Consider the following 25,022-nt stretch of genomic DNA (forward strand, 5'->3'; position numbering starts at 1 on the left):
AATTGAAAAGCCTATTGTTGATAAAGTAAAAAAACGTAACAAAGCACTGACTATGTCTAGCTCAGAAACATTAGCTATCATTGTTATTACTGTTTTTATAATCGTCAACAAAGTACTATAAAGGGGGAAGACCTCTAAATAGCTCACTTGTGTGTATCTTTCTCAACTGTCAAAGCCTTAAAGAGAAGAAAAGTTCAGTTCAAATAAACTAAACTATTTTTTAACAAAAGCAAAGCTGGAACATTCTTCTCTTCTCAAAATCTGTTTTTAAAGGGTTAATAAGGACAGTAGATTAATATTAAAACAGCTTTTCTTTTATTTGTTAATGTCACATAAGAAATTTAAGCATGTTACACAATCTTAAAAAACACAACTAATTCATTATAACAGAGAAGCCCTGCCCCCCAGCCCACCGCCCCATCCCGATTCCCTTCAGAAATTAAGAATCTAAGAGAAGTGACCATAAAACAAAGTTTTGTGGAATCCTTCATCCAGAGTGCTTACATGATGATCATGTTAATATTGCCTTCTTACAAAATTTCTCTTTTCCGTTTTTTAAAAAAATTGTAACCTTGATTGCTTATTACAAAAAAATTCAGTACAAAAGTTCATATATTGAAAAATGCTTTCCCCCTCCCTCACAGCACCGTTATTTATAGCAGAAAATAATCAAGAGCAGATTGCTAATCTAGATGGAGCAATCTTCAAATTATGCCCAGACACACAGTGGTTTATTTAACCTCCCCTCCCCTTCTCATAAGAACTTTAAAAAAAAAAAGAAAAAAGAAAGAAACACACACACACACAAACGGTTTTTGTTTTTTAAAAAAAAAAGTCCAAAAATTTTAGGGACCCTTACCAAACAGTACACAGTTAGTACAGTGTCAATAATTCACATCTTGCAACAAAATGTATGGATATGATTTCTTTTACAAAACTTTCAGTGTCAAAAAGGAAATTAAGGCCATCAGATTCGCAGCTTAAAAATTCACATAAAGGAAATATAAAAATATTCTGTGCTTCTGAGAAGGCTCTGCACTGTATATAGGTAAGGATTACCATACTTCTTTATCTTGAGGAAGACAGTTGACTTGAGAAGTTTACATAATTGCACAGCTTTTATTGGATGATCTTGGGGATCCCTGATAAGAAAAACAGAAGAAAAAAGTAGTACTAAGAAAACAAATTACAGTATTCTAAAATAAGAAAAAATCTTAAACTACAGGAATCTGTATTACCTAACTTCAAATGGACCCTTTATCACTTCTCACTTACCTTTATAACCTTCTCTTAAGAACAACTTTTCTAGAATACGCCAAAAGATTACAAAACAGCAATTCCCAACTCTGGTTGCACAGAAGTTCAAAAAACAAAACAAAAAACTGATTTTGAGTCTCAGAACAATTAAACAAGAATTTCTCACTTAACTGAGGAAGGGTATCTATATATAACTTTAAATTAATTCTAATATTCAACTAAAAGTTGAAAAATCACTATACAATAATCTCCCTTGAAAAATGAGCAAATGAGATCAGTGCATGATATGCTTCACAGGAACTTCGGTATTTCAAAACATTTACACTGGATTTGTTCTCAAAAGTGAAGTCAAAAAGGCTTCCCTATCCATTTCTTTGTGACCTGCTAATTCCTCAGAGCCTCACAATAAAACTTACTGACTCACCACTGACTAGACTAAAACTGGTTTCTTAAAAGGTCACCAAAACCTGGGCGCAGTTGGCGCAAACCTATAACCCCAGCAGCTCCAGGTGCTGATACAGGAGGATTGGGAGTTCAAAGCCAGCCTCAGCAAAAGCAAGGTGCTAAGCAACTCAAGTGAGACCTTGCTCTAAATAAAAATACAAAATAGTGATTGAGTGCGCCTGAGTTCAATCTCTTGTACAAAAAAAAATCCACCAAAACCCTTCTAGTCAATTCAAAAATTCAAAAGGCTTTTGGATTCACCCTCCAATGTGCAGTCAAAAGAGCTGTTCTGCTGACATTATTTTCTATAATCATACAAACAAAAAAGGTTACACATCTTTTGACTTTTTCTTTCACCTTAATGCATCACTATTTACCTACTACCTGAGTGTCTGTGGTATCTCCTTCGTAGAGTCAGTACCTGATTGTTTGCCCAGTGATATTCTAAACTATAGGTCTCAATTTCTCCTTTGCTCTAAACTATGCAGAAGTTACATGCCCGAGCATTCCACACAATGTCAATTTTACACCAACCTTTCAACTTCATTTCAACTAACATTCTCTCATACACAAAGCCCAAAATACAACTGGATAGACAGAAACATTTGGTGAATATATTTTAAAACATTCCCTGTATGAATTAAAGATCACAATAAAGCCTTTGCTGCTCCTCCCATAAGAGGAAACTATTTACCCCTGCCATGAATCTCAGCTGGTTTTATGGTTCACTTTGAGGGAATGATAGAAGGGAGCTGTACCAGCTCAGGGCCTACACCTGGTGGTCTCCACTTTCACCCTCTTAACCAGCTTCCATACTTCAAACAACTTAGGCCAAACTACTGCATCGTGAGAAGACATTCAGAAAGAGCCCCAGAGGATATTCTAAACCCACACAAGCTTCCATCTGTACACAACTAGATGATTAATACTCATCTTCCACCACCTAGAGAAGAATTACCAGCTGAGCCCAGTCAAACCACAGCAGAACGATGGGAAATTAGAAACCAATGTTTTTAAATCACTAAGTTTAGGGTGGTCTGTTAATAAGTAGCAGCAGACAGTTCAAAAACACCCTCAAAACACCATCATCTGTCTCTTCCTATAACAATTATCCCTCCATCCTTCAAAATACCAAACAAGTACCATTTTCCAGTGTTGTTCTCAACTACACTGGTGGCCTAGAGAGCCTTCTTCAGTATTTGATCTGCTACCTATGTAGACCACTGGGCTGGAACTTGGAAACACCTCACAATGTTATTTTACGTCTAGTCATTATGATTCTGTGTTTGTTTCCTTAATAAAGCCAAGTTATAAAGCATCTGTTCTTAAATACTGCTCCAAAATATAGAAGAAGGCATCCAGGTTTAAAAAAAAAAAAAAAAAAAATCAATCTTTGTAATGCATTCTGCTGTCATACATAATGAATTAGAATTAAAAAAAAAGAAAACAGGAAGTGAGAACATGATCCTTAAGATCCTTCAGTTATACAGACCAGTTCATGTGAATAAACCTCATTTTAAATCTAGGGAAAAAAGAATCATTCTATCTCATATAACCCACTTGAAGTGGTTCCCAACCTTAGGGACTAAACACATTAGAGAATGTTTGTTTATAGAGTAGGACTGGGCTAAAGAAACTAAGCAAACCTAGATTATAAATTTGGAGACACAGAGATGAAGTCTTACCAGGATAAGACTTAGTTTCAGGGTAGGAACTTAGACTCAAACAGCTTGAGAATATAAACTGAAATCTCATTATTAATAATTCCAATTTAATTAATTAAAACCAAATCTGGAGTTTCTTTATTTCAAGGGCTCTCAAAAACCCTAGCATCAGCCAAAATCTATCTTGCAATTAGATAATTAGAAACTTAATATAGCAGGAATTTTGTTTCACACTGAAGCTGAATATTACTCTTTTTTCAGTTTATATGCAGATGCTTGCTCTAATTTAGTGACCTCAACTTTTCAATCACAGAACCCAATAGTACCTAAGTTTCAGGTCAAGCACTCCAATCCATTTATACATATACATTTGTAAGTAATTTATATGCCCTATCATATATGTACAAAACAAGATGGAAATTTGAAAATGAGGGAAAAAAACAAAAGTGTGCTAATATATTTTCTACCAGTGACCTAAAGTACTTGAATTTTCATCAGTTCGGGAGGTATAACCCCCACTTGGTAGATCACTGCTCTGGTTTATCAATGGGGGCAACCCACAACAGACTTTCATGTAATTCTATTAATGAAAATTAAATGTAAAATTACAGTAATACCTGCTGGTGGAAAATTTCTTCCTCAACAACTACTCCAGTTGGTTCTTCCTCCTCCTCTTCCTCTTCAGGTATGGTTGTTTTAAAGACTGTACTTCTTTGTGCAACCTCCTAAAAACAAGACAGTTTAATCACAAAGATGCAGGGGAAGAGGAACCCTCCCCACCTTTTTTTTTTTTTTTTGATTAAAAACAGCATTCCCATATCAAGGTTTATTTAAAAAAAAAAACCACTCTATTAGGAGGTTAGCTACTGAACTAGAATTTTTACACAATTAATAGCAGTTCTTAGACCTTAAATTTTCCCTTCAGGGGACCTACTGGTATCCAATTTAAAATACCTGCTGAGAAGTTTCCAATGCTTTTTATCCCATTCTGTTACTAAGAATTCTGTGCAAATTATTTGGCACACTAAATTCTTTAAAGAACTCAACAAAAATTCAGCTTCAAGATCTTAGCTCCTAGCAAAGAGATGATGCTAAATAAATGCTGAATAAAATGAAGCTAGGTGCCAACTGTTGTGATCTCAGGGACCATGGTAGCAAAACAACCACCCGAGTAGTGAGATGAAAAGGACAAGCTCCTTTTTCATCCCTTCAGCAAGTGGCTCTTCTTGAAGGAAACTGAATCAAGAATAAGCACTAATTACTAATAACATACTAGTGAGGTCCCAATTAGAATAGTACAGAAATAGATCTATCCTTCGCTACAGGTATAAAAGAAAGCAACTATTCCCAACTATTTCTGTTCAAACACAGATCATTTTCCTGTAAAGAATGCTGACTTGGACACAAGCAGCAGTGTTTCTGTTTAAGCACAGGACAACCTGAACATCTGAACTATGTGTCTCTCAAAACATAGTTAAGAGTGATGATTTGCTCAGATCCAAAAGCACTGTTTATAGACATACCTGGAGATTGAATAGGCTTTTGTGAACCATGGAATCTCGTCATCATCTCTACCATTTTTTTTTTCCTATGTGTAATGTGTTCCAAGTTAGAAACAGACATATGGGAGGATACTTGTAGTGCAGTAGCAGTTATCATGATGGACTATGTCTTGAACACAGTATTATTGATGATATTTCTATACAGCTAACCAAACTTAGGCTTCCCTTCCTAATGTAAACACTGAGTATTATTTGCTTTGTTTGTTCATTCTTTTAACAAATGTCTACTACTTTCTGCTTGTTAGGCTCTGTATTAAGTGATTTCTGTCACAAATGAGGAGAGAACTGTGAATACAGTTTTTATTTCTGTGATCATTAGATACACATTTGGTATTTATTCATTTAATTCTGTAGGACCACATTTATTAGTAGGTACAAGACCATATTAGCAGCACTCTATAACTACACACATTTTTATAAGATTACAGGTGATTGGTTTGTTTATTTTTTTTCCTTGTTTTGGGGCATTAGTAGTATCAGAAAACCAAGTTAAACTGGCTTTAAAATAATGGGAAATTTTTGGCCTTACTTAATAAAAAATGGAGATAGTGGACTTGATCTAGTGGCTCACATAGTGTCCCCAAGGATTTGTGTTGTTTCTCCTTGGATTGCCTACCTTGAGGATGCAGGATAACAGTCAGCAGCTCTCAGAGGTTCTAGGGATTAAACCCAGAGTACTGTACAACTGAGCTATACCCCAGCCCTTCTTATATTTTATTTTGAGACAGGATCTTGCTATTGCTCAAACTTGCCTTGAACTTGGCAGTCCTCCTGCCTCAGCCTCTCAAGTCTCTGGGATTACAGGCGTGTACTATCATACCTGGCTCATTCTTTCTGTGGGAATGAACATCTCCTGTGAGGTTCCCATCCTGGGCTTTCCTCTTACTGACCCAATCTGGGTTACATGCTCCTTTTAAACAGGAGGAGTGTTGAGAGCCACAGCCCAAGGGGCCCCAGCAAACTTCCAGCTGCCGGCTGATGATTGGCTCACAGCGGCCCCAGCAACATCTAGCTGATTGGCTCCTCTGCGGTGATGCTCACTGGGCTGTTTCCCTGCCCTTTCAGACCACGGAGCTGCTCATTGGGGGACTTTTTTGGCTCCGCCCACGTGACCCAGCCAATCAGCCTCAAGAGCAGGAGGATTGTGGGAGGTGGGGAGAAGCTTGTGTGGGAGAGAGAGGCTTGTGGAAAGCTGGTGGTGGCAGTTGAGGCTCTGAGGGTTTTTCCTGAGAGGCTGTTTTGTTTGGCGTGTGTGGTTCTAAAAATAAAGTTAGTTTCTTTTGACAAGTGGCTCCTGATTGTGCCCAGCCAGACTGCGGCAGAGGAGGAGTTGGAGCTTGAGCCTTCTTCCCTCTTCTATGACTAGTTAATACTTGGCTCCTTGTGACACATGTGCTCCTTGACAGGAGACGGCATCCAGATAAAATTGGGGGCTCTTATCTGGACACAGAGGGAGGGGTGCTAGGTGATTAAAAACAGTGAATGTCACCACAGTAAAATCAGATGGTTTTCTATAAAGGAAATTTAAAAAAAAAAAAAAAAAAAAGCAAATCCCTGTGCCTTCCACAATAGAGATATGACTGAAATTTGTGTATGCAAATGATTATTTATGTACATGGAAAAGTAATAGATAACAGACAATTAACTCTTCACCTACACTTTCACTGTGGCTGATTTTCAGGCTTCTAATGAATTCACAGATGTGAGGAGGTGAGCACAGCTAGCTGCTGCCTGCTGACATCAGTGCATCTCTGGACATATTAGTGTGCTGTGCTGAGCAGATGCAGGCCAGCAATACATTTTATAAGGGGAGTAAAATCAGACATGTAAGACTGCTTATGTGTCTGTCCAGGTTACTTGATAAGGGTTGGGCACCTTGCTGAGGGCGTCTTTTTGGGGTGTAACCATTACCATCTTGACTAACAACAATTTCCTGTATCTAAACCTCCCGACAACATTTTGGTTCTAAATTGTTATTTGTTTGATTATTTTTCTATCTAGATTTTTAGAGATTGTTTAGTTCACTCATATTCCATATTGATGCTCTGCATTGGATTAATTGGTTTTTAAATGTTATCAAATGAAAAGTACTTAACAGAAGGCTTACATTAAAAATAGTAGTGTTGAAGTAATTCATAATTAATGATGTTGAGCAGGTTGCTGTTTCCTAAGATTCTTGTTGGGGTTAATAGTCTTGAGATGCATCATGAGCCTTTTGAGCCAGTGCTACATGTGGGATCTACGTGCTGTGGGAGCTGAGTGTGCAGGTCTGCAACTGGGTTTTCTTCCCCTTTCTCTTCTCACCGACAGATGAGTTGAGGAAAGATGGGTACTCAGAAAACTTTTTGAGAACCTTTTTTTGTTTTTTTTTTCTTTTTTCTGTTTTATATGCTTCTATCTCTCCTTCTTTCAAAGAATCATAATGGATCTAAGGAATCATGTGCTTTATTATTATTATTAATTAGGTTAAGATAGATTGCACAGAAAAGTTTCTGGCTGAGAGACTGGAAGTGACCAATCTTCTTCAGTCCTGCAACAACAAATCAAAATCCTATCCTACTTTCTTACTTTATTTATAAAATATATCCTTAGACATTTCAATTTGAAACCTCATAACACTAGTTGTTCAGTTTCTTCCTCTTTGATTTCCTAACAACTTGCGCAGCAGCAAATTTTCCTTCTTCTCCTTATTTATCTTACCATGTCATTCTAAAAGCCCTCCAAAAAGCCTCTACTTGCACTGAGAGTGAGATCTACATCTCTCATCAGAACCTACACAATCTGCCCCTGCTGACTGAGTACCGCCTTCCTCATTAGTCTCTGGCGGCAACAATGGTGACCTCAAACTCTTTCTTGTTGTCCCCTCTACTTGGGAGCTGGGTAGAGACAGGGATGAAGCCTTTCTTTACCAGCTCCAACAGCTGTTTTATTATAAAGAAGCATTTCTAAGAGTAACATCAGTAGGGTGTGTGTGTGGGGGGGTGTGTGTTTACAAGGCAGTGTGGGGAGATAAGGTTCTACCATAAGAATTCTAGGACTGACGAACTGAAAGCATAGCACAGGTACACCCCTCAGTCTTCAAACTGTTTCATGAGCACTCTGAGAGCCACTAAAAAAGTTAATCAAGTACTTACTAGTTGAATGTACCTTGCCAGATAGTGTTCCAAGCACTTTTGAAGGTTGTCTGGTTCATACTAACATCTCATTTATACTGTCACATTAATTATCTATTTTAAAGTGAGAAAACTCAGAAGTGAGGTAACTTGCTCAATGTCACAAAGCCAATGTGCAGCAGAGTCCAACAGAAATGGGACACAATTGTGCAGTAGAGACCAACAGAAATGGAACACAATTGGAGCATGTACTAATAATAATTGGTACTCTATGATGTACTCATTTTATTTCTAAAATCTGTAATTTTGATTTACTTAGCAGCCCTGGTATCATTTAAGCAACAGTAACTTCACTTTGCAATCTGACTTCTGAGAAGAAATCATACAATAAACTTTCTGGTGAAATCCAACATTATAGCAGTATAGGCCATACCTCTCCCTGAGAATTTTTCAATATAACCTTCACATCTTCACCAGTGCCCCAAGAATTCTGGTTCTTCCAGATGAGGTCAGTGGGAGGACTGGCTGTGACACCGGCATTTGCAGCCCAAATCTGGAAGACAAAAGATATCAAAATACATGAAGAACCCCAGCTCTCTCACATGTCAATGACAGCAACAAACTCCTACTTCTAAAAGTCTGAGAACCCTGCCCCAGCTTCCAAGTTGCTATGTTAACTACTTGTGTATCCAGAACTTGCAGAGTTTCTAAAGGCCTCAGCCTCTCCATGATAAATGATCTTGTTGATTCACTGGTCTGTGAAGTGAGGCTGCCAAATATTCCCATCCTACTCTACACACCACAAAATCCATAAAATGGGGCATAAATGGTACCTATAATAGGTGAGACTATTATGAAGAGGAAGCGATTACCCATATACAGATCCTGGCTCACTAATAACAGCAGCCTTAGCATTCTACTATTCCACAGGTTTATGAGCCATCCTTACATTGAGAGCCTTCTGACCCCCTCCTATAGTGTCCTCCAGTTGTCAACAGTAGGAATTAAGAAGACCTTCTGTAGCATACAGCTCATCTACAATACTCACATAAAAACTGATATATCTCAAACAGAGACAGTATAATAATACCCCAGACTATCTGAAGATTGAATTCCAAAAAGAATGCAGAAAATTGATAAATCACCCTAGTGTTCAAGGGAAAATATAACTGTTACTGAAATAGACAAAGAAAGAAAATAATTATATTTCCCTTCTCATCAGCATAAAATCCCACCCCACCCCCCTTTTTAAGTATTTGTTGGCAGGAAAGTATAGGAAGAGTGAAGAAAACTTGGCAGTCAGAAAACCTAGACTTGAATACTAGACAAATCACTACATTTCAATCAGCCCCAATGTCCTCAGCCACAGGGATATGACCAGATCTGATCTTTTATAAAGATCACATGAAAATAAGTAGAAAAATTTTAAATATATAAATTGTCATAACATAAAAAGACTTTATAATTACAAGAGGAAAGCTGGAGATGGCAAAGGCAGGTATATTTAATTATGGGGAGAAAAATCTATGAATTACTAATTAGGAAAAAGCCTTTACCTTTCAGATGCTCACTTGAAGTTTCCAGAGCATCTATTAGCATTCAAAGGAACATTTACTGGGATGAAAAAACTGGTTTGGATCCATCTCTCAGATTATACAGATGTGTTTTCCTAACTTCTTCCAATACTTTTCACTAATGTATACAGAATTACATAGCTGCTTTCGTATTAATAATGACGATAGTTATCATAAGACCTCAGTGATCTGGTTGGTAATAACCTAAGACTAGTATGTCCTAGAACAATATGGTAGCCATACATGGGTTTCTGAGTATATGAAAGGTGGCTAGACAAATTGAAATGTGCCGTAAGAATAAAATATACATCAAAAACTTTTTTAGTTACAAAAAAGAAAGTAACATACCTTACCAGTAATTTTTATGTGTATTGAATATACATTAAAATAATAGTATTTTAGAAATACTGGGTTAAATAAACAGTTCTAATTAATATACTTTTAAAAATATGGCTACAAGAAAATTTGATATTATACATAGGTTTCTCCTGCTTCTATTCTAGAATTTTAAACTGATCTTTGCTTTAGACTTGCACAATTTTATAGAAATATCACCTATTACTACTGTGTCACCAAAAGCTTCTTATCTCATTTTTTGGGAGCTACTGAAGGAAAAAAAAAAAAGTACATTACTTGATATGATAAATGAGTCCTCCATGAGACCCATAAGATCTACCTAGTTAGTCCATCAGATAGTATGCCCAGTGTGGGGTGGGGGGGAATGATTGGAATAACAGCTTCATATTATTTTAGAGAGAAGAGAACATTCAAATCTGAATTCTTTAAATTAAACTGTCAGATTATTTTCACCACATTATGTAGCTTTCCTAGGACTGAGCAATTTTCTCAATATAATAAAGATAAGAAAAGATCATATAGTTAGAATATTTGTTCAGATTTTTACCCATAATTACAAAAATAGCACCTGATATTTTCAAAGTGGCATCTTTTGGGCAGTTTTAACCTGTATTTTAAGGCTTTGACCTACAACACTAAGGTCTGCATAAATCAAAAATATAAACGTTATTTAAAACAAATGTTTAAAACTTTTTTTCCCTAAAGGGAGAGAGGAGAGAGGAGAGAGAGAGAGAGAGAGAGAGAGAATCTTTTAATATTTATTTTTTAGTTTTCAGCGGACACAACATCTTTGTTTGTATGTGGTGCTGAGGATCGAACCCGGGCCGCACGCATGCCAGGCGAGCGCGCTACCGCTTGAGCCACATCCCCAGCCCTGTTTCAAACTTTTTAAAAGAGAATTCCATTTAAAAAAAAAAAGATCCTGAGCTCAGTGGTAGAGTGCTTGCCTAGCATGTGTGAGGCATTGGGTTCAATTCTCAACACCACATATAAATAAATAAAATAACAAAATAAAAAATATTTTTTAAAGGGACTCCTTTACACTATTTAGGGATGAAAATAGTGCCTCTCTGGCTGCTGTATCAAAGTTAGTATATTTTATTGTTTGTTAAATCTACTTACTAAGTCAAAGGAAAGGATTCTTCTGTGTTTACCCAAAAGATGTACACTTCTCTAAAAAGTGAGCTAATAGTATTTGAGCAATAAAGATGTAGTATATTAGAACACACCAAGAGAGTCAGAATATCAACTAGCATATCACTCTAAATCTAGAAACACTAATACTATGCAAAAACAAAATGACAAAGTGATTCTGTACAAGAGTGTCTAACACAGAAGTACTTTTCAAAATACAAGTCCATACCCGGACCCCAGGAATAGCTAAGGTTTAGGTGGAGCCTGGACACCAAAATACTACTCAGATGACACTGAAGCTTGTCCAAGGTGATTTAGGTGATTGCTGTTTTAGGCAATTACTGTTTTAACTTCCCAACCATCTGGGCCAAACAATATCTCCTAAATTACACAAGGCTGTAAGTATCCATGGAGAAACAGCTATTTTATACCTACTGGAAGAGACAAGAGAAAAGAATTCAAAGGTCAATTTTTTCATCACTTTCAGTAGACAGAATTTTAAATATTTAATTAACACTTGTAAAGCCCTAATAATGTCAAAGCTGCTTAAAATATTTTTTTAGTTTAGATGGACACAATATTTTATTTATTTATTTATTTATTTTTATGTGGCGCTGAGGATTGGACCCAGTGCCTCACACATGTGAGGCAAGTGCTCTACCACTGAACTACAACCCAACTCCCTGTTCAAAGCTGTTTTAAAGCCCACTTCTAAAACACTTCTGTTTAGGCCACAAATTTTTTGAACTACTTTTTCTAGTAAGACAATGAAGTTAAACTAAATGATAACTAAATTCACTTACTGTAACAGTCTGGCCTGCCTTCAGCACATATCTTGAGGTATATTTATAACTGACTGAAGTGTCTCCAATTTTCCTGATCATCTCCCAGCCTCCCATTGGTTGATCCTATTCGCAGTACAAAACATAACAAGGTTATTTCAAATATACAGAAAGTTACATAATAATCAAATACATGAATCGACAGGTTTTTAAACTAAGGCAGCCCTGTGGCTGTCTTTCTCTGATTCATATTTTCCTATTGCAAAAAGAAATTGAGTTTTGTCATTCAACAATAGTAACTTCAAAGACGCTACAGTAGTTAACTATGAAGGTTTTAAAGAGGACAAACCTGGAAGAAGAGTGTAAACCCAACCAATTAAATGGTCATATTCCCTGCTAGACCAGGTGGATCTTTTAAATTCACAGTACAATTTAGCCATAATAATAGCAATTATAAATATCTAATATTTGATGACTTTACATTTTTAAAATAAGTACACAGCTTAGAAACAGAAAGAAGAAAATCTATTTTATTTTGTCTGTGCCGCTTCCACTCACAGTTGGCTCTTTTACCTTCAAACACATGGGGCTCAATAAACTCAATGTGACTCAAACACAAGGGGCTCAATGAACTCAGGCTGTGACTCAATGAACCAGACCTAAGTGACAGCTATAACTCCAGCTCCCAGCTACACATTGCTGCCTGACAAACTAGAAAAGGAGCAGAAGCGAAATGTATATTCATCTCAAACTCATCAGTAAGAATAAACCAGGCTGACGGTCACTTCCAAAACAGCTCCATACCTGGCTGCTATGGCCTGTGAAGAACAGTAGAGTGACTTCTTTAAAGCAACAGAAGCTACTCTACTCTTAGCTTTTAAAGTTGTAATCAGGAAGCCTTAGTGCCTTAGTACTGGAACTGCAAGTGCTCTTCTACTTAGTGAAATTATTTACCTACATGCAGGAAATCTTAAATATCTCAAGTGAGAAAAAGTGATTTTTACAAAGACTTTTAGATGACCCTGAACACATGCTTCAGGAAGTGGCATCCATCCCACTGCATCCCCAAACTTTAACTGACTCTGACATAAGCTCACACCTTCACAGCCCAAGCCAGGGACTACTGAATTCCTGAAAGCCTCAGCTCTAAACTTCAGAAATCCTACTAGCTATAAACATTTATGTTCACTTTTAAACAAAACTTCAAAATAGGGATTCATACTATTTTTTTTTATATAAATTAAGTCATTAACATCCATTCATTCATTTATTTAGAGAGAAAAATACTCATTTAATATATCTGAGCCTAGGCTCCTACTTCCTTCTTTCAAAAAGTTTCATTAATATTGTGAAAGAATATCCACTATTTTCACCCCAATTCCTCCTGCGTTTTCACAAATCTGGCTAGGGCAGAGAAATAATTCATCCTTGAGAAGACCACTGTGACAAAATGACCAACTGTGAAAAAAAAGTCCTGGCTCTGTAAAGAAGGGTTAATGAAGAAACGCTTGAAACAACAAAAGGCACCATCTATATTCCTCAGCCTCCCATTTTAATTTTTATTTTATTTCCTGAACTTAAAAAAAAAAAAGGAGGGAAACCGCATTCCATGAAGACTTACTGAATCCAAATATAAGATGAAGAGCTGTTACAATTGCACAACAGCCCAGCTATCTGCAAAGCCTTGCTAGAAAAAGGAAAAAAGAAATGGGTCTATTCTTTTACCTGTTCAGAAGTATTCTTCAATCGAATAAATTTCCCATCAACATCTATCTCTTCGATGCACACGTTCCCGGTGGCTGAAGCTGAATGAGAGATGCTGACACTACTGCTGGCCTCGGATTCTTCCACATCAACTCTCTTCCGCTTTCCTCTAGTTGTGCGCACACTGCGACTTGAGGATGCGCGGGACACTGTCACACGGGAAGAAGGGCTTGGCGAGAGCTTCAATCTAAAAGGAAAAAATAATATTCCCTTCATGAGATACAAGCTCCTTGGTTACTTTAGTAAAAACTTTAAAAGCAATGGATGTGTAACTGATGTGATTCTGCAATCTGTATATGGGGTAAAAATGGGAGCTCATAACCCACTTGAATCAAAGGGTGAAATATGATATATCAAGAACTATGTAATGTTTTGAATAACCAACAATAAAAAATTTAAAAAAAAAAACTTTAAAAGGACAATTAATATCCTGTACATTGATTTCTAAAGTAAAATATTACTGATAATCTGTTAGACAAAGCTTATATAAACATCTTAACTAAGATAACATTTATTTATGCTAGGATGCCCAGTTTTGTTTAAAAAGTAATAATTTCAATGTTTTTGCTCAGAAAAAAAGTAATGTAACCATAATGCAAGAATCGTGGAAAACATGGGCCTGGAAAAGTCATCCCATCTAACCCCCACCAATGTTATATAAAATGTATGTCTTTTTCTTTTCATACCTGTATTCTTTTGTAGTCATAAAAATGTATAGAACATCGAATTGACTGGTTTTTTTAACCTATATTGGCCACTTTCTTTTAAACTCTTTTCTGAGAATAGGTACCAGAAGGATTTACACACAAAACTAGATCTAAAATACAAGTACAAGCTTTCTTTTAGCATACATGACATTCTACAACATATTAAGTTACCAAAACATTTAAAATCACAAAGGATATAGTCTATTCTGACACTGTCCAACATTTAAAGTAACAATAATAATAATAAACCAAGACTGCTTAATCAGCATGTTCTATTGCCAAAGCAAAAATATGATTTATTACTACCTTTTATATCTAGGTGTTAAAAAAGAAAGAAAAAAGTTATGTTGCCTTAATTTTTTTTTTTTAATCCTCATTTTACTTTTCCTTAAATAAAAAGAATGGGAACAGAAAACAGACTATAAGGCAGGGTGAACTTTGAATTCCTTACCGCTCTTCTTCGCCTTCTAGGAGTTTCCTGTAAGCACTGATTTCCATGTCCAAGGCTAGCTTAACATCAAGAAGTTGCTCATAATCATTCAGCTGTTGCTGCATCTGATCCCTTATTTCCGCCATCTCTCTCTCTTTGTCAGACAGCATGCGACGAGAGTTGTCTCTTTCTTTAGCAAGCAAGTCCTCCAACTCTTGAATCCTTTCCAAACATGCTCTAGACTTCAGATTCAAAGGAACACATTTACTTTCTAGGAACATTCCAACATTAGCACAAGGCAGCTATTTTAAACATTTCCTGGACTTGGAAAACAAACGGCCCCATGTAATCTCTAATTCATTAGAATTTAAGATATTTTGATTTTTAGAAATTAAAAACCAGTTTCTAAAATGTAAAACAAATCTCAAGAGAGTTTGGCTAACTAACAAAACAGAAACAGTCCCCAAATGAAAGTTTGTAAATATATATACAATTTCTCTGTATTTGATCAAACAAAAATATAACCTATAATTTTGGTAAAATCTCAAGTCTGACTTAGGGAAGGCCCTTTTTCAAAAGTATAAATTCTTTAAAGAACTAAAAAGAAAAATTCACTCACAAAATAAAGCTCAAGATGGGTGAAAGTATGTTTTGGATAATTGCTGAGAAATATTTAGAAACCAAAGACATAGAAGGCACTATACATTTTCTCCTTAGAATTGCTATGGTATCTCATGCTGCATTACTGGTGAGACGGCAAATTGGTGCAACCACTTTGGAAAGCAGTGTAGAGATTCCTCAGAAAACTTGGAATGAAACCACCATTTGACCCAGCTATCCCACTCCTTGGTTTATACCCAAAGGACTTAAAAATCAGTATACTATAGTGACATAACCACATCAAAGTTTACAGCAGCTGAATTCACAATAGCTCAACTGTGGAACCAACATCAATAGATGAATGGATACAGAAACTGTGATACCATGTATACACACACACACACACACACACACACACACACACACACACCCTGCCCCCACAAACACACCCACACATACAATGGAATATTACTCAGCATTAAAAGAGAATAAAATTGTGGCATTTTCAGGTAAATGGATGGAGATAGAAAATATTTTGCTAAATGAAGTAAGCCAACCCCAAAAAACTAAAGGCCAAATGTTTTTTCTGTTTAGTGGATGCTGATCTATGATGGGGGTGGGGTGGGAAAAATGGAAGATCTTGGGATTGGGCAAAGGGGAGGATGGGGAGGGGAGGGGTTATGAGGGTAGGAAAGATGGTGGAATAAGATGGATATCATTACCCTAGGTACACGTATGATTGCATGAATGGTGCACTTCATTTTGTATGATGAATTGAAAATGCATTCTGTTGTCGTGTACAACGACGTAGAACAAATAAAAAATAAATAAATATAACAAAAAATTTCTATGATATCTCATGCTTAATTAGCACACAGAGAACACGATAGTGGGTAATTTGTAAAATATTATTGTAAATATAGAAAATTTATATTTGGTACAAAAACGAAAAAAAATCACATATCCTATACCAGGAAGTTCATCTTATAAACCTGTAACTCAACTGGGTAATTATTCTCCTGCACTTCTCCATGACAGAATTCATCTCAGTGGCTTCAAAAACTGACAAGGGTAATCAACTTGATGTGATGCTCAGATCTCAGAATCACAAGTGGCTGCATCAGCAGGAAAGAAAGGGCACCTACTGTGCAAAAATTAAATCTGGAAAGCTAGAGACAAAGGGACCCACACACTGTAATAAATACTGCACTCCTGGTGGTAAATTCATTCCTTACAAGGGTATAGATGAAAAATTTGAACAGTTTTACACAGTGGAACTCAACAAATAAGCAAATAGATGGCAGAAACCAGGTTTCTCACTCTGACAGAAAAGTTACAAATAAGCAAAAGAAAACTTCAAAACTGAACCCTGTGGTAATAGATTCAAGACATACATCTTAGCTTAATACAAATAAATTTTTCACTTAATAAAAATACATATATTACACAGAAAAACAATTACAGATATATATGAATACATGGGTTAGCATACATAGATGCATTCCTTAGTCCTGTCTATGAGAGGACACAGAAACAGTGACACCCCAGTACACACTCAGCCCAGATCTTAATGTCAAATACCTTTCCCAATAAAAAGAACCATGGCTCTTTGGAGAAACAAATAACTAACTCTACGGCTGAAGCAGAGAAAATACACAGTGATCCTTAGAACATTTTATAGTGCCAAACAGTAAGAAGTATTCAAAGAGAATAGTACACAATAGTTAACCTGACAGTATTTCCATATGTGGAACAATCTAAACCAATGAAATAATGTACTATTAAATTAAAACCCAAAATATAAAATAAATGCCCATTAAGTCTATACCGATAAAAGCAAACATAAATAAATGAGGAAGATAAATAAGAGTTTCACCAGGATGTACAGCTGAATTCCTGCACTTCACCCTTGAGGGTGAGCTGGACTTAGTGACTTGCTTCCCAAGAAGAGTATGAAATGTGAATAATACTCTTTTTACAATGGAAAAACCTGGCAAATGCTACTGTAACCATATATCACCAGTGATTATGATGTGACCAGACCGACACTTAAAACCCATAACATGGTTCTAATCATGTGAAAAGCACCAGACAAACCCAGACTGGATAAGAGTCTATAGGACACCTGATCAGTCCTCCTCAAGACTCAAGGTCATGAAAAACAAGAAAAGCCATTATCAAAACCAAGGGAGACTAAGGAGGCATGAAGTACCCTGGAACACAAAGAGGATAATAATAGAAAAACTGGTGAAATTCAAATAGTCTGGAGTCTAGTCAGTATTGACACACTACTCTCGGTTTCTTAGCTTTAACATTTCATGGTAACATAAGATGCTAACAATGGGAGAAACCAGATGAGGGATATACAAGAACTATCTGTACTATGAATCTAACTTTTCTGTAGATCTAAAATTAGGCCAAAATAACAAAACTATTTGAAAAAATAATTGATCAATAAATTAATAAAATTCCGAGTAGCATCTGATATTCTATATTAGAAACAGGAATTCCTTTAAGATTGATAGTATACATATAAAGTACCAATTAAAAATAAATTGATACTGAGTTCATAAAATCACCTTTTTCTTTTTGGTTTCAAATGTTTACAATTTTAATAAAATAAAAAGTTGACATTTTCCCATAAAAGGAAAAAAAATAAAAATAAATAGATAAAGCCAGGCATGGCAGCACATACCTATAATCCCAGCAACTTAGGAGGCTGAGGAAGGAGGATAGCAAATTCAAGACCAGCCTCAGCAACTTAAGGAGATCCTAAGCAACTGAGCAAGACCCTGTCTCAAAAAATAAATGGTGCTGGGGATCTGGCCCAGTAGTAAAGCACCCCTGAGTTTAATCCCTGGTACTAAACAAAAAATACATATGTACGTACGTTTGTCCATACATACATAAATACATAAATGGAAAACCAGTAGCATAGAGGAAAGGGAATGGAGGAGGGAGAAGGGCAGGGAAAGAGGAGGCACCAGGAACTGAAATGGAGAAATTAAACTTCATGCATGTATGATTATGTTGAAATGAATCCAACTACGATGTATAACTATAATGCACCAATAAAAGCAAAAAAAGATTGATACTATACATTATAAAGAGTCCTTATGCCTTAGAGAACTTGCATTTAACTGCATATGCAAAAACCATGCTACATAATGAGAAATCCATTCCTCCTCCCATGGTCTTATATTCAATCTCTTCACTTTACTTCACTCTATTGGGAGACAGAGGACAGAATGGGCCACAAGGTAAAATCCAAGGATAGCTGGCTAGAAACAAACTATTCAAGATTCAGAGGTAATGTGAGCCCAGATTTGCAAACCCCCAAACGTCACTATACTTGACTACCTTTGACCTTAAGAGGTAAAAATCAGGAATAGGGGAACAGCTTAGTGGCATAGCGCTTGCCTAGCATGTGTGAGGTACTAGATTTGGTCCTCAGCACTGCATAAAAATAAACAAAATAAAGACATGCTGTCCATACACAATTACCAAAAAAAAATTTTTTTTTAATTATGAAAAAAAGAGGTAAAAATCAAAATCTAGGTGTAACAAAGTTTAAAGTTACTCTGAATTTTTTGTATTTTAAATAGAAATATTTAAGTTCTACACTGAATACTACACTTATTGTGTAATATACATATACACTTTGTGTAAAGGAAATATAAGGAAGAGTATGAGTAATTAGACCCTGATGCTTTCCCAATCAGCCATGTATACTACCTGTGAGACCTTGGCAAGCTCTCACTAAATCACTAGACCTCACTAAATCAATTTCCACATTCATAAAATGAAGGGATCAAACTAGAATCTCTAAGATCTTCTTTCTTAACAATAAAATTTTATGACTGACTTCTAGTGATCTTAGATTTTGAAAAAATAATGTGTAACATAATTATTCTGGTTTATATTGGTCTAGCTGCAATAAAAGTCTGCAGAACATGGGTATCAGAAAAACAAATAACAGAGGTCTTTGAAATGACATCGTAGACTCTTCTGCAAGGCAAGCATACTCTGAATAACCAATTAATTTCACTGAAATCTGAAATCTAGAAATACTACAAATACTACAATGTATAAAATTCCTAATTCTAAAACATAAGTGCTACCATCTACATATCTTCTAAAACCAATATTTTAAGGGCTATCTCATTTTTTAAGTAAAATTCAAGAAGTACTTTACTAACATGAGTCATATAACTAACCAAAAGGAAACTCTATGGCCCAACAGACAGCATGATGAAACTGTAATGACTCAACAACAAAAACAATTAAGATAAACAATGAGAAAATATTAAGAGATCACTTTTTCTTTTGGATGATTTTTTTCCTAAATATAAACTTTCCAAATAATGAAACATTCATCAAAATATGTTCTTTATCATAAAATCTACAACCCATAATAAAAGAGAAAAAAAGACTCAAGAAACTTTTTATTTGAGGTGGGTGCCATGGAACATGCCATGGAACATTGCTGTAATTTCAGCAACTCTGAAGGCTGCTGCAGGAGAATCGTAAATTCGAAGCCAGGCTCAGCAACTTAGGGAGACCCTGTCTCAAAATAAAAAGGGCTGGGCTGGGGGTGTGGCTTCTCTATTTGCTACTGAGTTAGCTCCTAGAAACTGCCAGGCAGTTGCCCTGACATTATTTAACAAAAAAAACTTGTAAGGATGGGAACACAATTAGCAGGCAAACAGGCAAAAGACCCTGAGCCTGGGTCTGAAACTGGCTACCAAGTTTCAGACATGGCTACTGCTATTTAACCACAGACAAGTCTTAGTCTCTTCATCTATAAAATGAATATCCACCTCAAGAAGAAACTGATTATATTTTGCCAAATAGCATCAAGTGGATTAAGGAGTAGCCAAACCGACCAACAAGCAAGGAAGCAAAAAAATAAGGAAAAGTAAAACAGAGGAAAAGGCAATACCTAGAACTTAATTAATTATATGGAAAAAAAGCAGTATCAACTCAGCCCAAGAATGTTTATATCACCCTGCCTCGCACGTTAAAACCTTAAACTCCAAAGCAGTGGTATTAAGAATAAAGCCTATGGGGTGATTATATCATGAGAAGAGAGCCCTCCTGATTAGGAGGGGTGGCCCTCACAAAATGTGCCCAAAGGGGCTCATTTGAGGATATACAGAGAAGGCAGCACCATTAGAATCAGCAAACAGCCCCCAAACAGATATCTACTGTGCAGTGCCTTGAACTTCCTAGACTTCTAAACTGTAAAAAAAAAAAAAAAAAAAACACCCACGAATTTCTGCTATTTATAAGCCAGCTACGAAGCCCATGATATTTTGTTGTAGCAATACGAAAGAATAAGTCAGATTATGGAAAATAAATTGTTAAGTTCTTTAAAGAAAATCTAAGCAAGGTATAAAGGGAAAACTGGGACTCCAAGAAAAAACCTACATTAGCCTACAGCCTTTAAATATGTCACTTAAGTTACCCAGGTCTGTGGTTGAACCAAAATGAACTATAAGGTCCTTCTAGCTCCAATGTTAAATGAAAACCCTTAAATACTATCAGGAGAATACAGTTCTAAATTAATTCAAAATTTTATATTATGTAATAAAGTATCTCTGACAATATAAACTAATGTTAACTTTTTACATCACCTAATTTATGTAACTCATCTTCTGTTTTCTGAATTCACACAATAAATGTGCTCAGTTTTATAATCAGAAGATTTATACTAAAAATAAAATGACGAAAAAAGAAAAGTTCAATCAAGTTTATTCCTATGTAAAAAATTCAAAATAAGCTAGGCATTGTGTGTGGTGCATGCCGGTAATCCCAGCAGCTCAGGAGGCTAAGGCAGGAGGATAATGAGTTCAAAGCCAGCCTTAGCAAAAAGCGAGGCGCTAAGCAACTCAGGGAGACCCTGTCTCTAAATAAAAAATACAAAACAGGGCTAGAGATGTGGCTCAGTGATCACGTGTCCCTGAGTTCAATCCCCAGTACCAAAAAAACAAAAATCAGAACAAGATGTCCTCCCTTAAGAAAAATGGAAGTAGAAGTTACTTCCCAAGTGATTAAAGTGAGCAACAAATCACCAAATCATGCTGTATATTCACACAGCTGTCTATGTCCTCTGGATCCATACTGACTTTACCCTATCCTGAAGTGACTTAAAGCCATGTCCATACCTGCTAAAATTGCACCTGAAGCACATCACCATGGACTGGAAGGCAGCGAGTCAAAGTAGCAATGGAGTCATCTGTTATTAGTGTGTACCAATGAATGAATGAATGAAGCCACCAAATTTTTAAACAATACAGATATTTTTTTTTAATATTTTATTTACATTTTAGTTTTCAGCAGACACAACATCTTTGTTTGTATGTGGTGCTGAGGATCAAACCCAGGCCGCACCCATGCCAGGCGAGCACGCTACCACTTGAGCCACATCCCCAGCCCCACCAATACAGATATTAATGCTACTTCCCATGATCCTAATTAAGTATTTTAAGCACAAGTAGAGTGTCTAGAAACACAAAGCATTCACTATCCACTTTTGCATGGTTTGCTTCATTGTGGTTTCTAATCATGACCAAAAAAAGAGGGAAATGTGCCAAGAATAGCACCCTGTAAAGATGAAGCTATTGAACACAGCAGAAAACCCAAGTCCTAGGTCCTAGGTCCAGTGAAGAAACTAGCAATTTCCTTAGCTTCATGTAATATGTTAACTTGGAATAGTAGTATCTGCCTTAGCGGATGCTTATGCAAAGCAAAACAAAAAAATCTAGAAAATTATGAAAACCTGAGTGCAAAATAGCACCATCATGTGTGACAAACAGAGAGAAGGCAGGCAAAGCATGTAGACCACTGTTGTAGAGGTGGTCTTTCACAGAGGAAGATACTTACCTCTTTCTGTAGATTAGAAAGCTGAGATGAAAGGCTTTCAATTCTCATTCGACTTTCCATCAGTTCTTCCCTGGCACTGTTGACAGTAGAAGTATTCATCTCTGAGGACAGTCTGGCATTCTCAAGCTAAAAGACACAGCAAGTCACAGTCAGTCTTAAGAAGTAAATTAAAACTAACAAATGAGGAAGCATAATTCACCTAAAGACATTTTAAACCTAAGTCCTGCTGGTAACTGGCTGATGAAACACAGGAAAAGCATCATGAAGTTTGCTGACGTGGTTTGAATTACCTTAAGTCTGTCTGACTTTTGAATTCACTTCCTAAAATATGAGTTTTATTTAACAATATTAATGTATCTGGTCGCCCCCCAAAGTTTAGTACTTCAATATTTCATCCACTAAACCTTTAATGACAAGGATAACACTGCTAATAAAGAAAGTGGGTAGCAGCAAGGGTGATGATGTTTGTAAGAAAATATCACATATCCCTAAGCCACCAAATCCAATACAGAATAGATTATTTCACACCAGATAGAAATGCTTCCTTCAGAAGCAAAGACAGTCCCTCAGGTAAATACCCCATTCCTCCAAATGCCCATAACATTCTACCATGTATGCATGTGTGTGTCTCAGGAACATGTTTCTACATCTCCTCACTGGCTCCCTTTAAGACACAGTGTGTGATTGATTGATCCTTAATTTAGCTCCTTTTCTGTCTAGCACAGTGCCCAGCATTCAGTAACTGTTGGATAATTTTATTCTCTTTCATGAGCCAAATGCTACTTCATAAAATGACTAAAACCCAATATGAACAGTTGGTAGGTCATGCAATGGAAATTACTTTCAAAGACTCTATCTCTCTAATTTTCTAAGTTTGCCCCTAATAATTATTTTTAATTAAATCTTTTTTCTTTTCTTTTGGTGCTGGGAGGTTGAACCAGGGCCTTGTGTATTTGAGGCACACTCTATCAACTGAGCTATATCCCCAGTAATACATGAGGTAAAATCATTTACCAGCAAAGCCTGATTGTTATTTTTTTTTTTTATTTTTGGCTAATAGAAGTACAATATTTCTATAATACCTTTTATATAAATAATAATGACAGAGGAAGAAATATCAGAGACTATTTGGCCTTGTACAAAAAAAGGCCAAAGTATAGTGGTCACAGTCTATGTATAATAATGGTATGGAAATCAGAAGCAGAAGACATCCAACATTCATTTACTACTAAATGGATGTTAGGGCAGCATGATCAGTACTTTGTTGTTGGAAGAAAATTATTTCAGGGCTGGGGTTGTGGTTCAGAAGTAGAGGGCTTGCTCGCCTAGCGTGTGTGAGACACTGGGTTCAATCCTCAGCCACCACATAAAAATAAAGATTGAAAAAAAAATTATTTCAGACACTTGCATTCAACTACTACAACAGGAAATGAGTGATAAATGGGACAAAAATAAAATTAAAACAATCCTACCTTTTTCTTAAAATTTCTAGTAATAATAGGTTATAGAAAACCACAGTTTAAAAAAATACCCATTTTTTATTGATGGAGACTAAGTGAATCATTTAAGAAAAACAGAACAAAGCAAACAACAGTCACTTTAGGGTGACTGTCAAGTACTGACTTTGGATTTTAAAACAAACTCTCTGAAGAATGCTCACTTTGGCATGGTAGGTCTGCTCAAGCTCTTCCTTATATAGCCTCACTTGGGCATCATGTTGCTCTCTCATCTCATGAAGGGCTTGAGCCAGCTTGTATTCATACTCGATCTGACGTCCAGAATCCACCTCTACCAAGCGTGTTTCGTGCTTTCTTCTTGTCTCATTAATTTCCTGAGGGTAGAAAAAAAAATGACAAAAATCAAATAAATCATTTACCATGGCTGCAATGGTACAATCTGAGGGATATTAGAGCCATGTGAAGTTTTACACACCAACTTCCTCAAGTCTGTCCTGGAACAGGCATGTGGATGTACTTTGTTGCCTTAGTTTTCAGGTGAGAGATTTTTGAGATGGAATTAATAACAGAAATGGTAGTACATCAAGCTGTAGGAACTGTTTATGTCTTCACAGGAACAAAACATTCTCTAAAAGCATGAAATGACCTCCTGAATGATTTTTAAAGTTTTTTAAAGTGCCATGTAATCATGGATGACTAGACAGTATACTATATTAAACACTGAACAGTAATTGTTTTTCTAAATTGAAAGAAAAATACTTCAGACACTTGAGTTTATTACTACATGAAATGAGTGATATAGGACAAAAAAGGAGAACCTTTTACCCCTAATAAAATTGAAACAATCCTACTTTTTTCTAAAAATTTCTAGTAATAATAGGTTATAGAAAACCATATTTTACAAAATATCCATTTTCTATATTGATGGAGACTAAGCAAATCATTTAAGAAAAACAGAATTGGGCTGGGGATGTGGCTCAAACGGTAGCGTGCTCGCCTGGCATGCGTGCGGCCCGGGTTCAATCCTCAGCACCACATACAAACAAAGATGTTGTGTCTGCCGAAAACTAAAAAATAATTTTTTTTTTTTTAAGAGACAGAGAGAGAGAGAGAGAATTTTTTCAATATTTATTTTTAGTTTTCGGCAGACACAACATCTTTGTTTTTTGTATGTGGTGCTGAGGATCGAACCCAGGCCGCACACATGCCAGGCGAGCACGCTACCGCTTGAGCCACATCCCCAGCCCTAAAAAATAAATATTAAAAAAAAAAAAAAAAAAAAAAAAAAAAAA

At 36.2% G+C, this 25,022-nt stretch overlaps 1 protein-coding gene across 1 annotated transcript in view; it reads right to left on the reverse strand.

The window, feature by feature from the left end:
- Positions 1-298: 298 nt before the first annotated feature.
- Positions 299-25,022, reverse strand: part of Lmnb1 (lamin B1) — a 28,704-nt gene continuing 3,980 nt past the window's right edge. Inside the window, exons 3-10 of the mRNA XM_015486610.2 lie at positions 23,934-24,104; positions 22,274-22,399; positions 14,810-15,030; positions 13,613-13,838; positions 11,909-12,013; positions 8,474-8,593; positions 3,983-4,090; positions 299-1,142 (exon numbers count right to left, since the gene is read on the reverse strand). Of these exons, the coding sequence (XP_015342096.2) occupies positions 1,101-1,142; positions 3,983-4,090; positions 8,474-8,593; positions 11,909-12,013; positions 13,613-13,838; positions 14,810-15,030; positions 22,274-22,399; positions 23,934-24,104 (1,119 nt within the window). The 3' untranslated portion in view covers positions 299-1,100. The remainder of the gene's footprint in view (positions 1,143-3,982; positions 4,091-8,473; positions 8,594-11,908; positions 12,014-13,612; positions 13,839-14,809; positions 15,031-22,273; positions 22,400-23,933; positions 24,105-25,022) is intronic.

This window comes from Marmota marmota, unplaced genomic scaffold (assembly GCF_001458135.2).
Source record: "Marmota marmota marmota unplaced genomic scaffold, marMar, whole genome shotgun sequence".
Classification (NCBI taxonomy): Eukaryota; Metazoa; Chordata; class Mammalia; order Rodentia; family Sciuridae; genus Marmota; species Marmota marmota.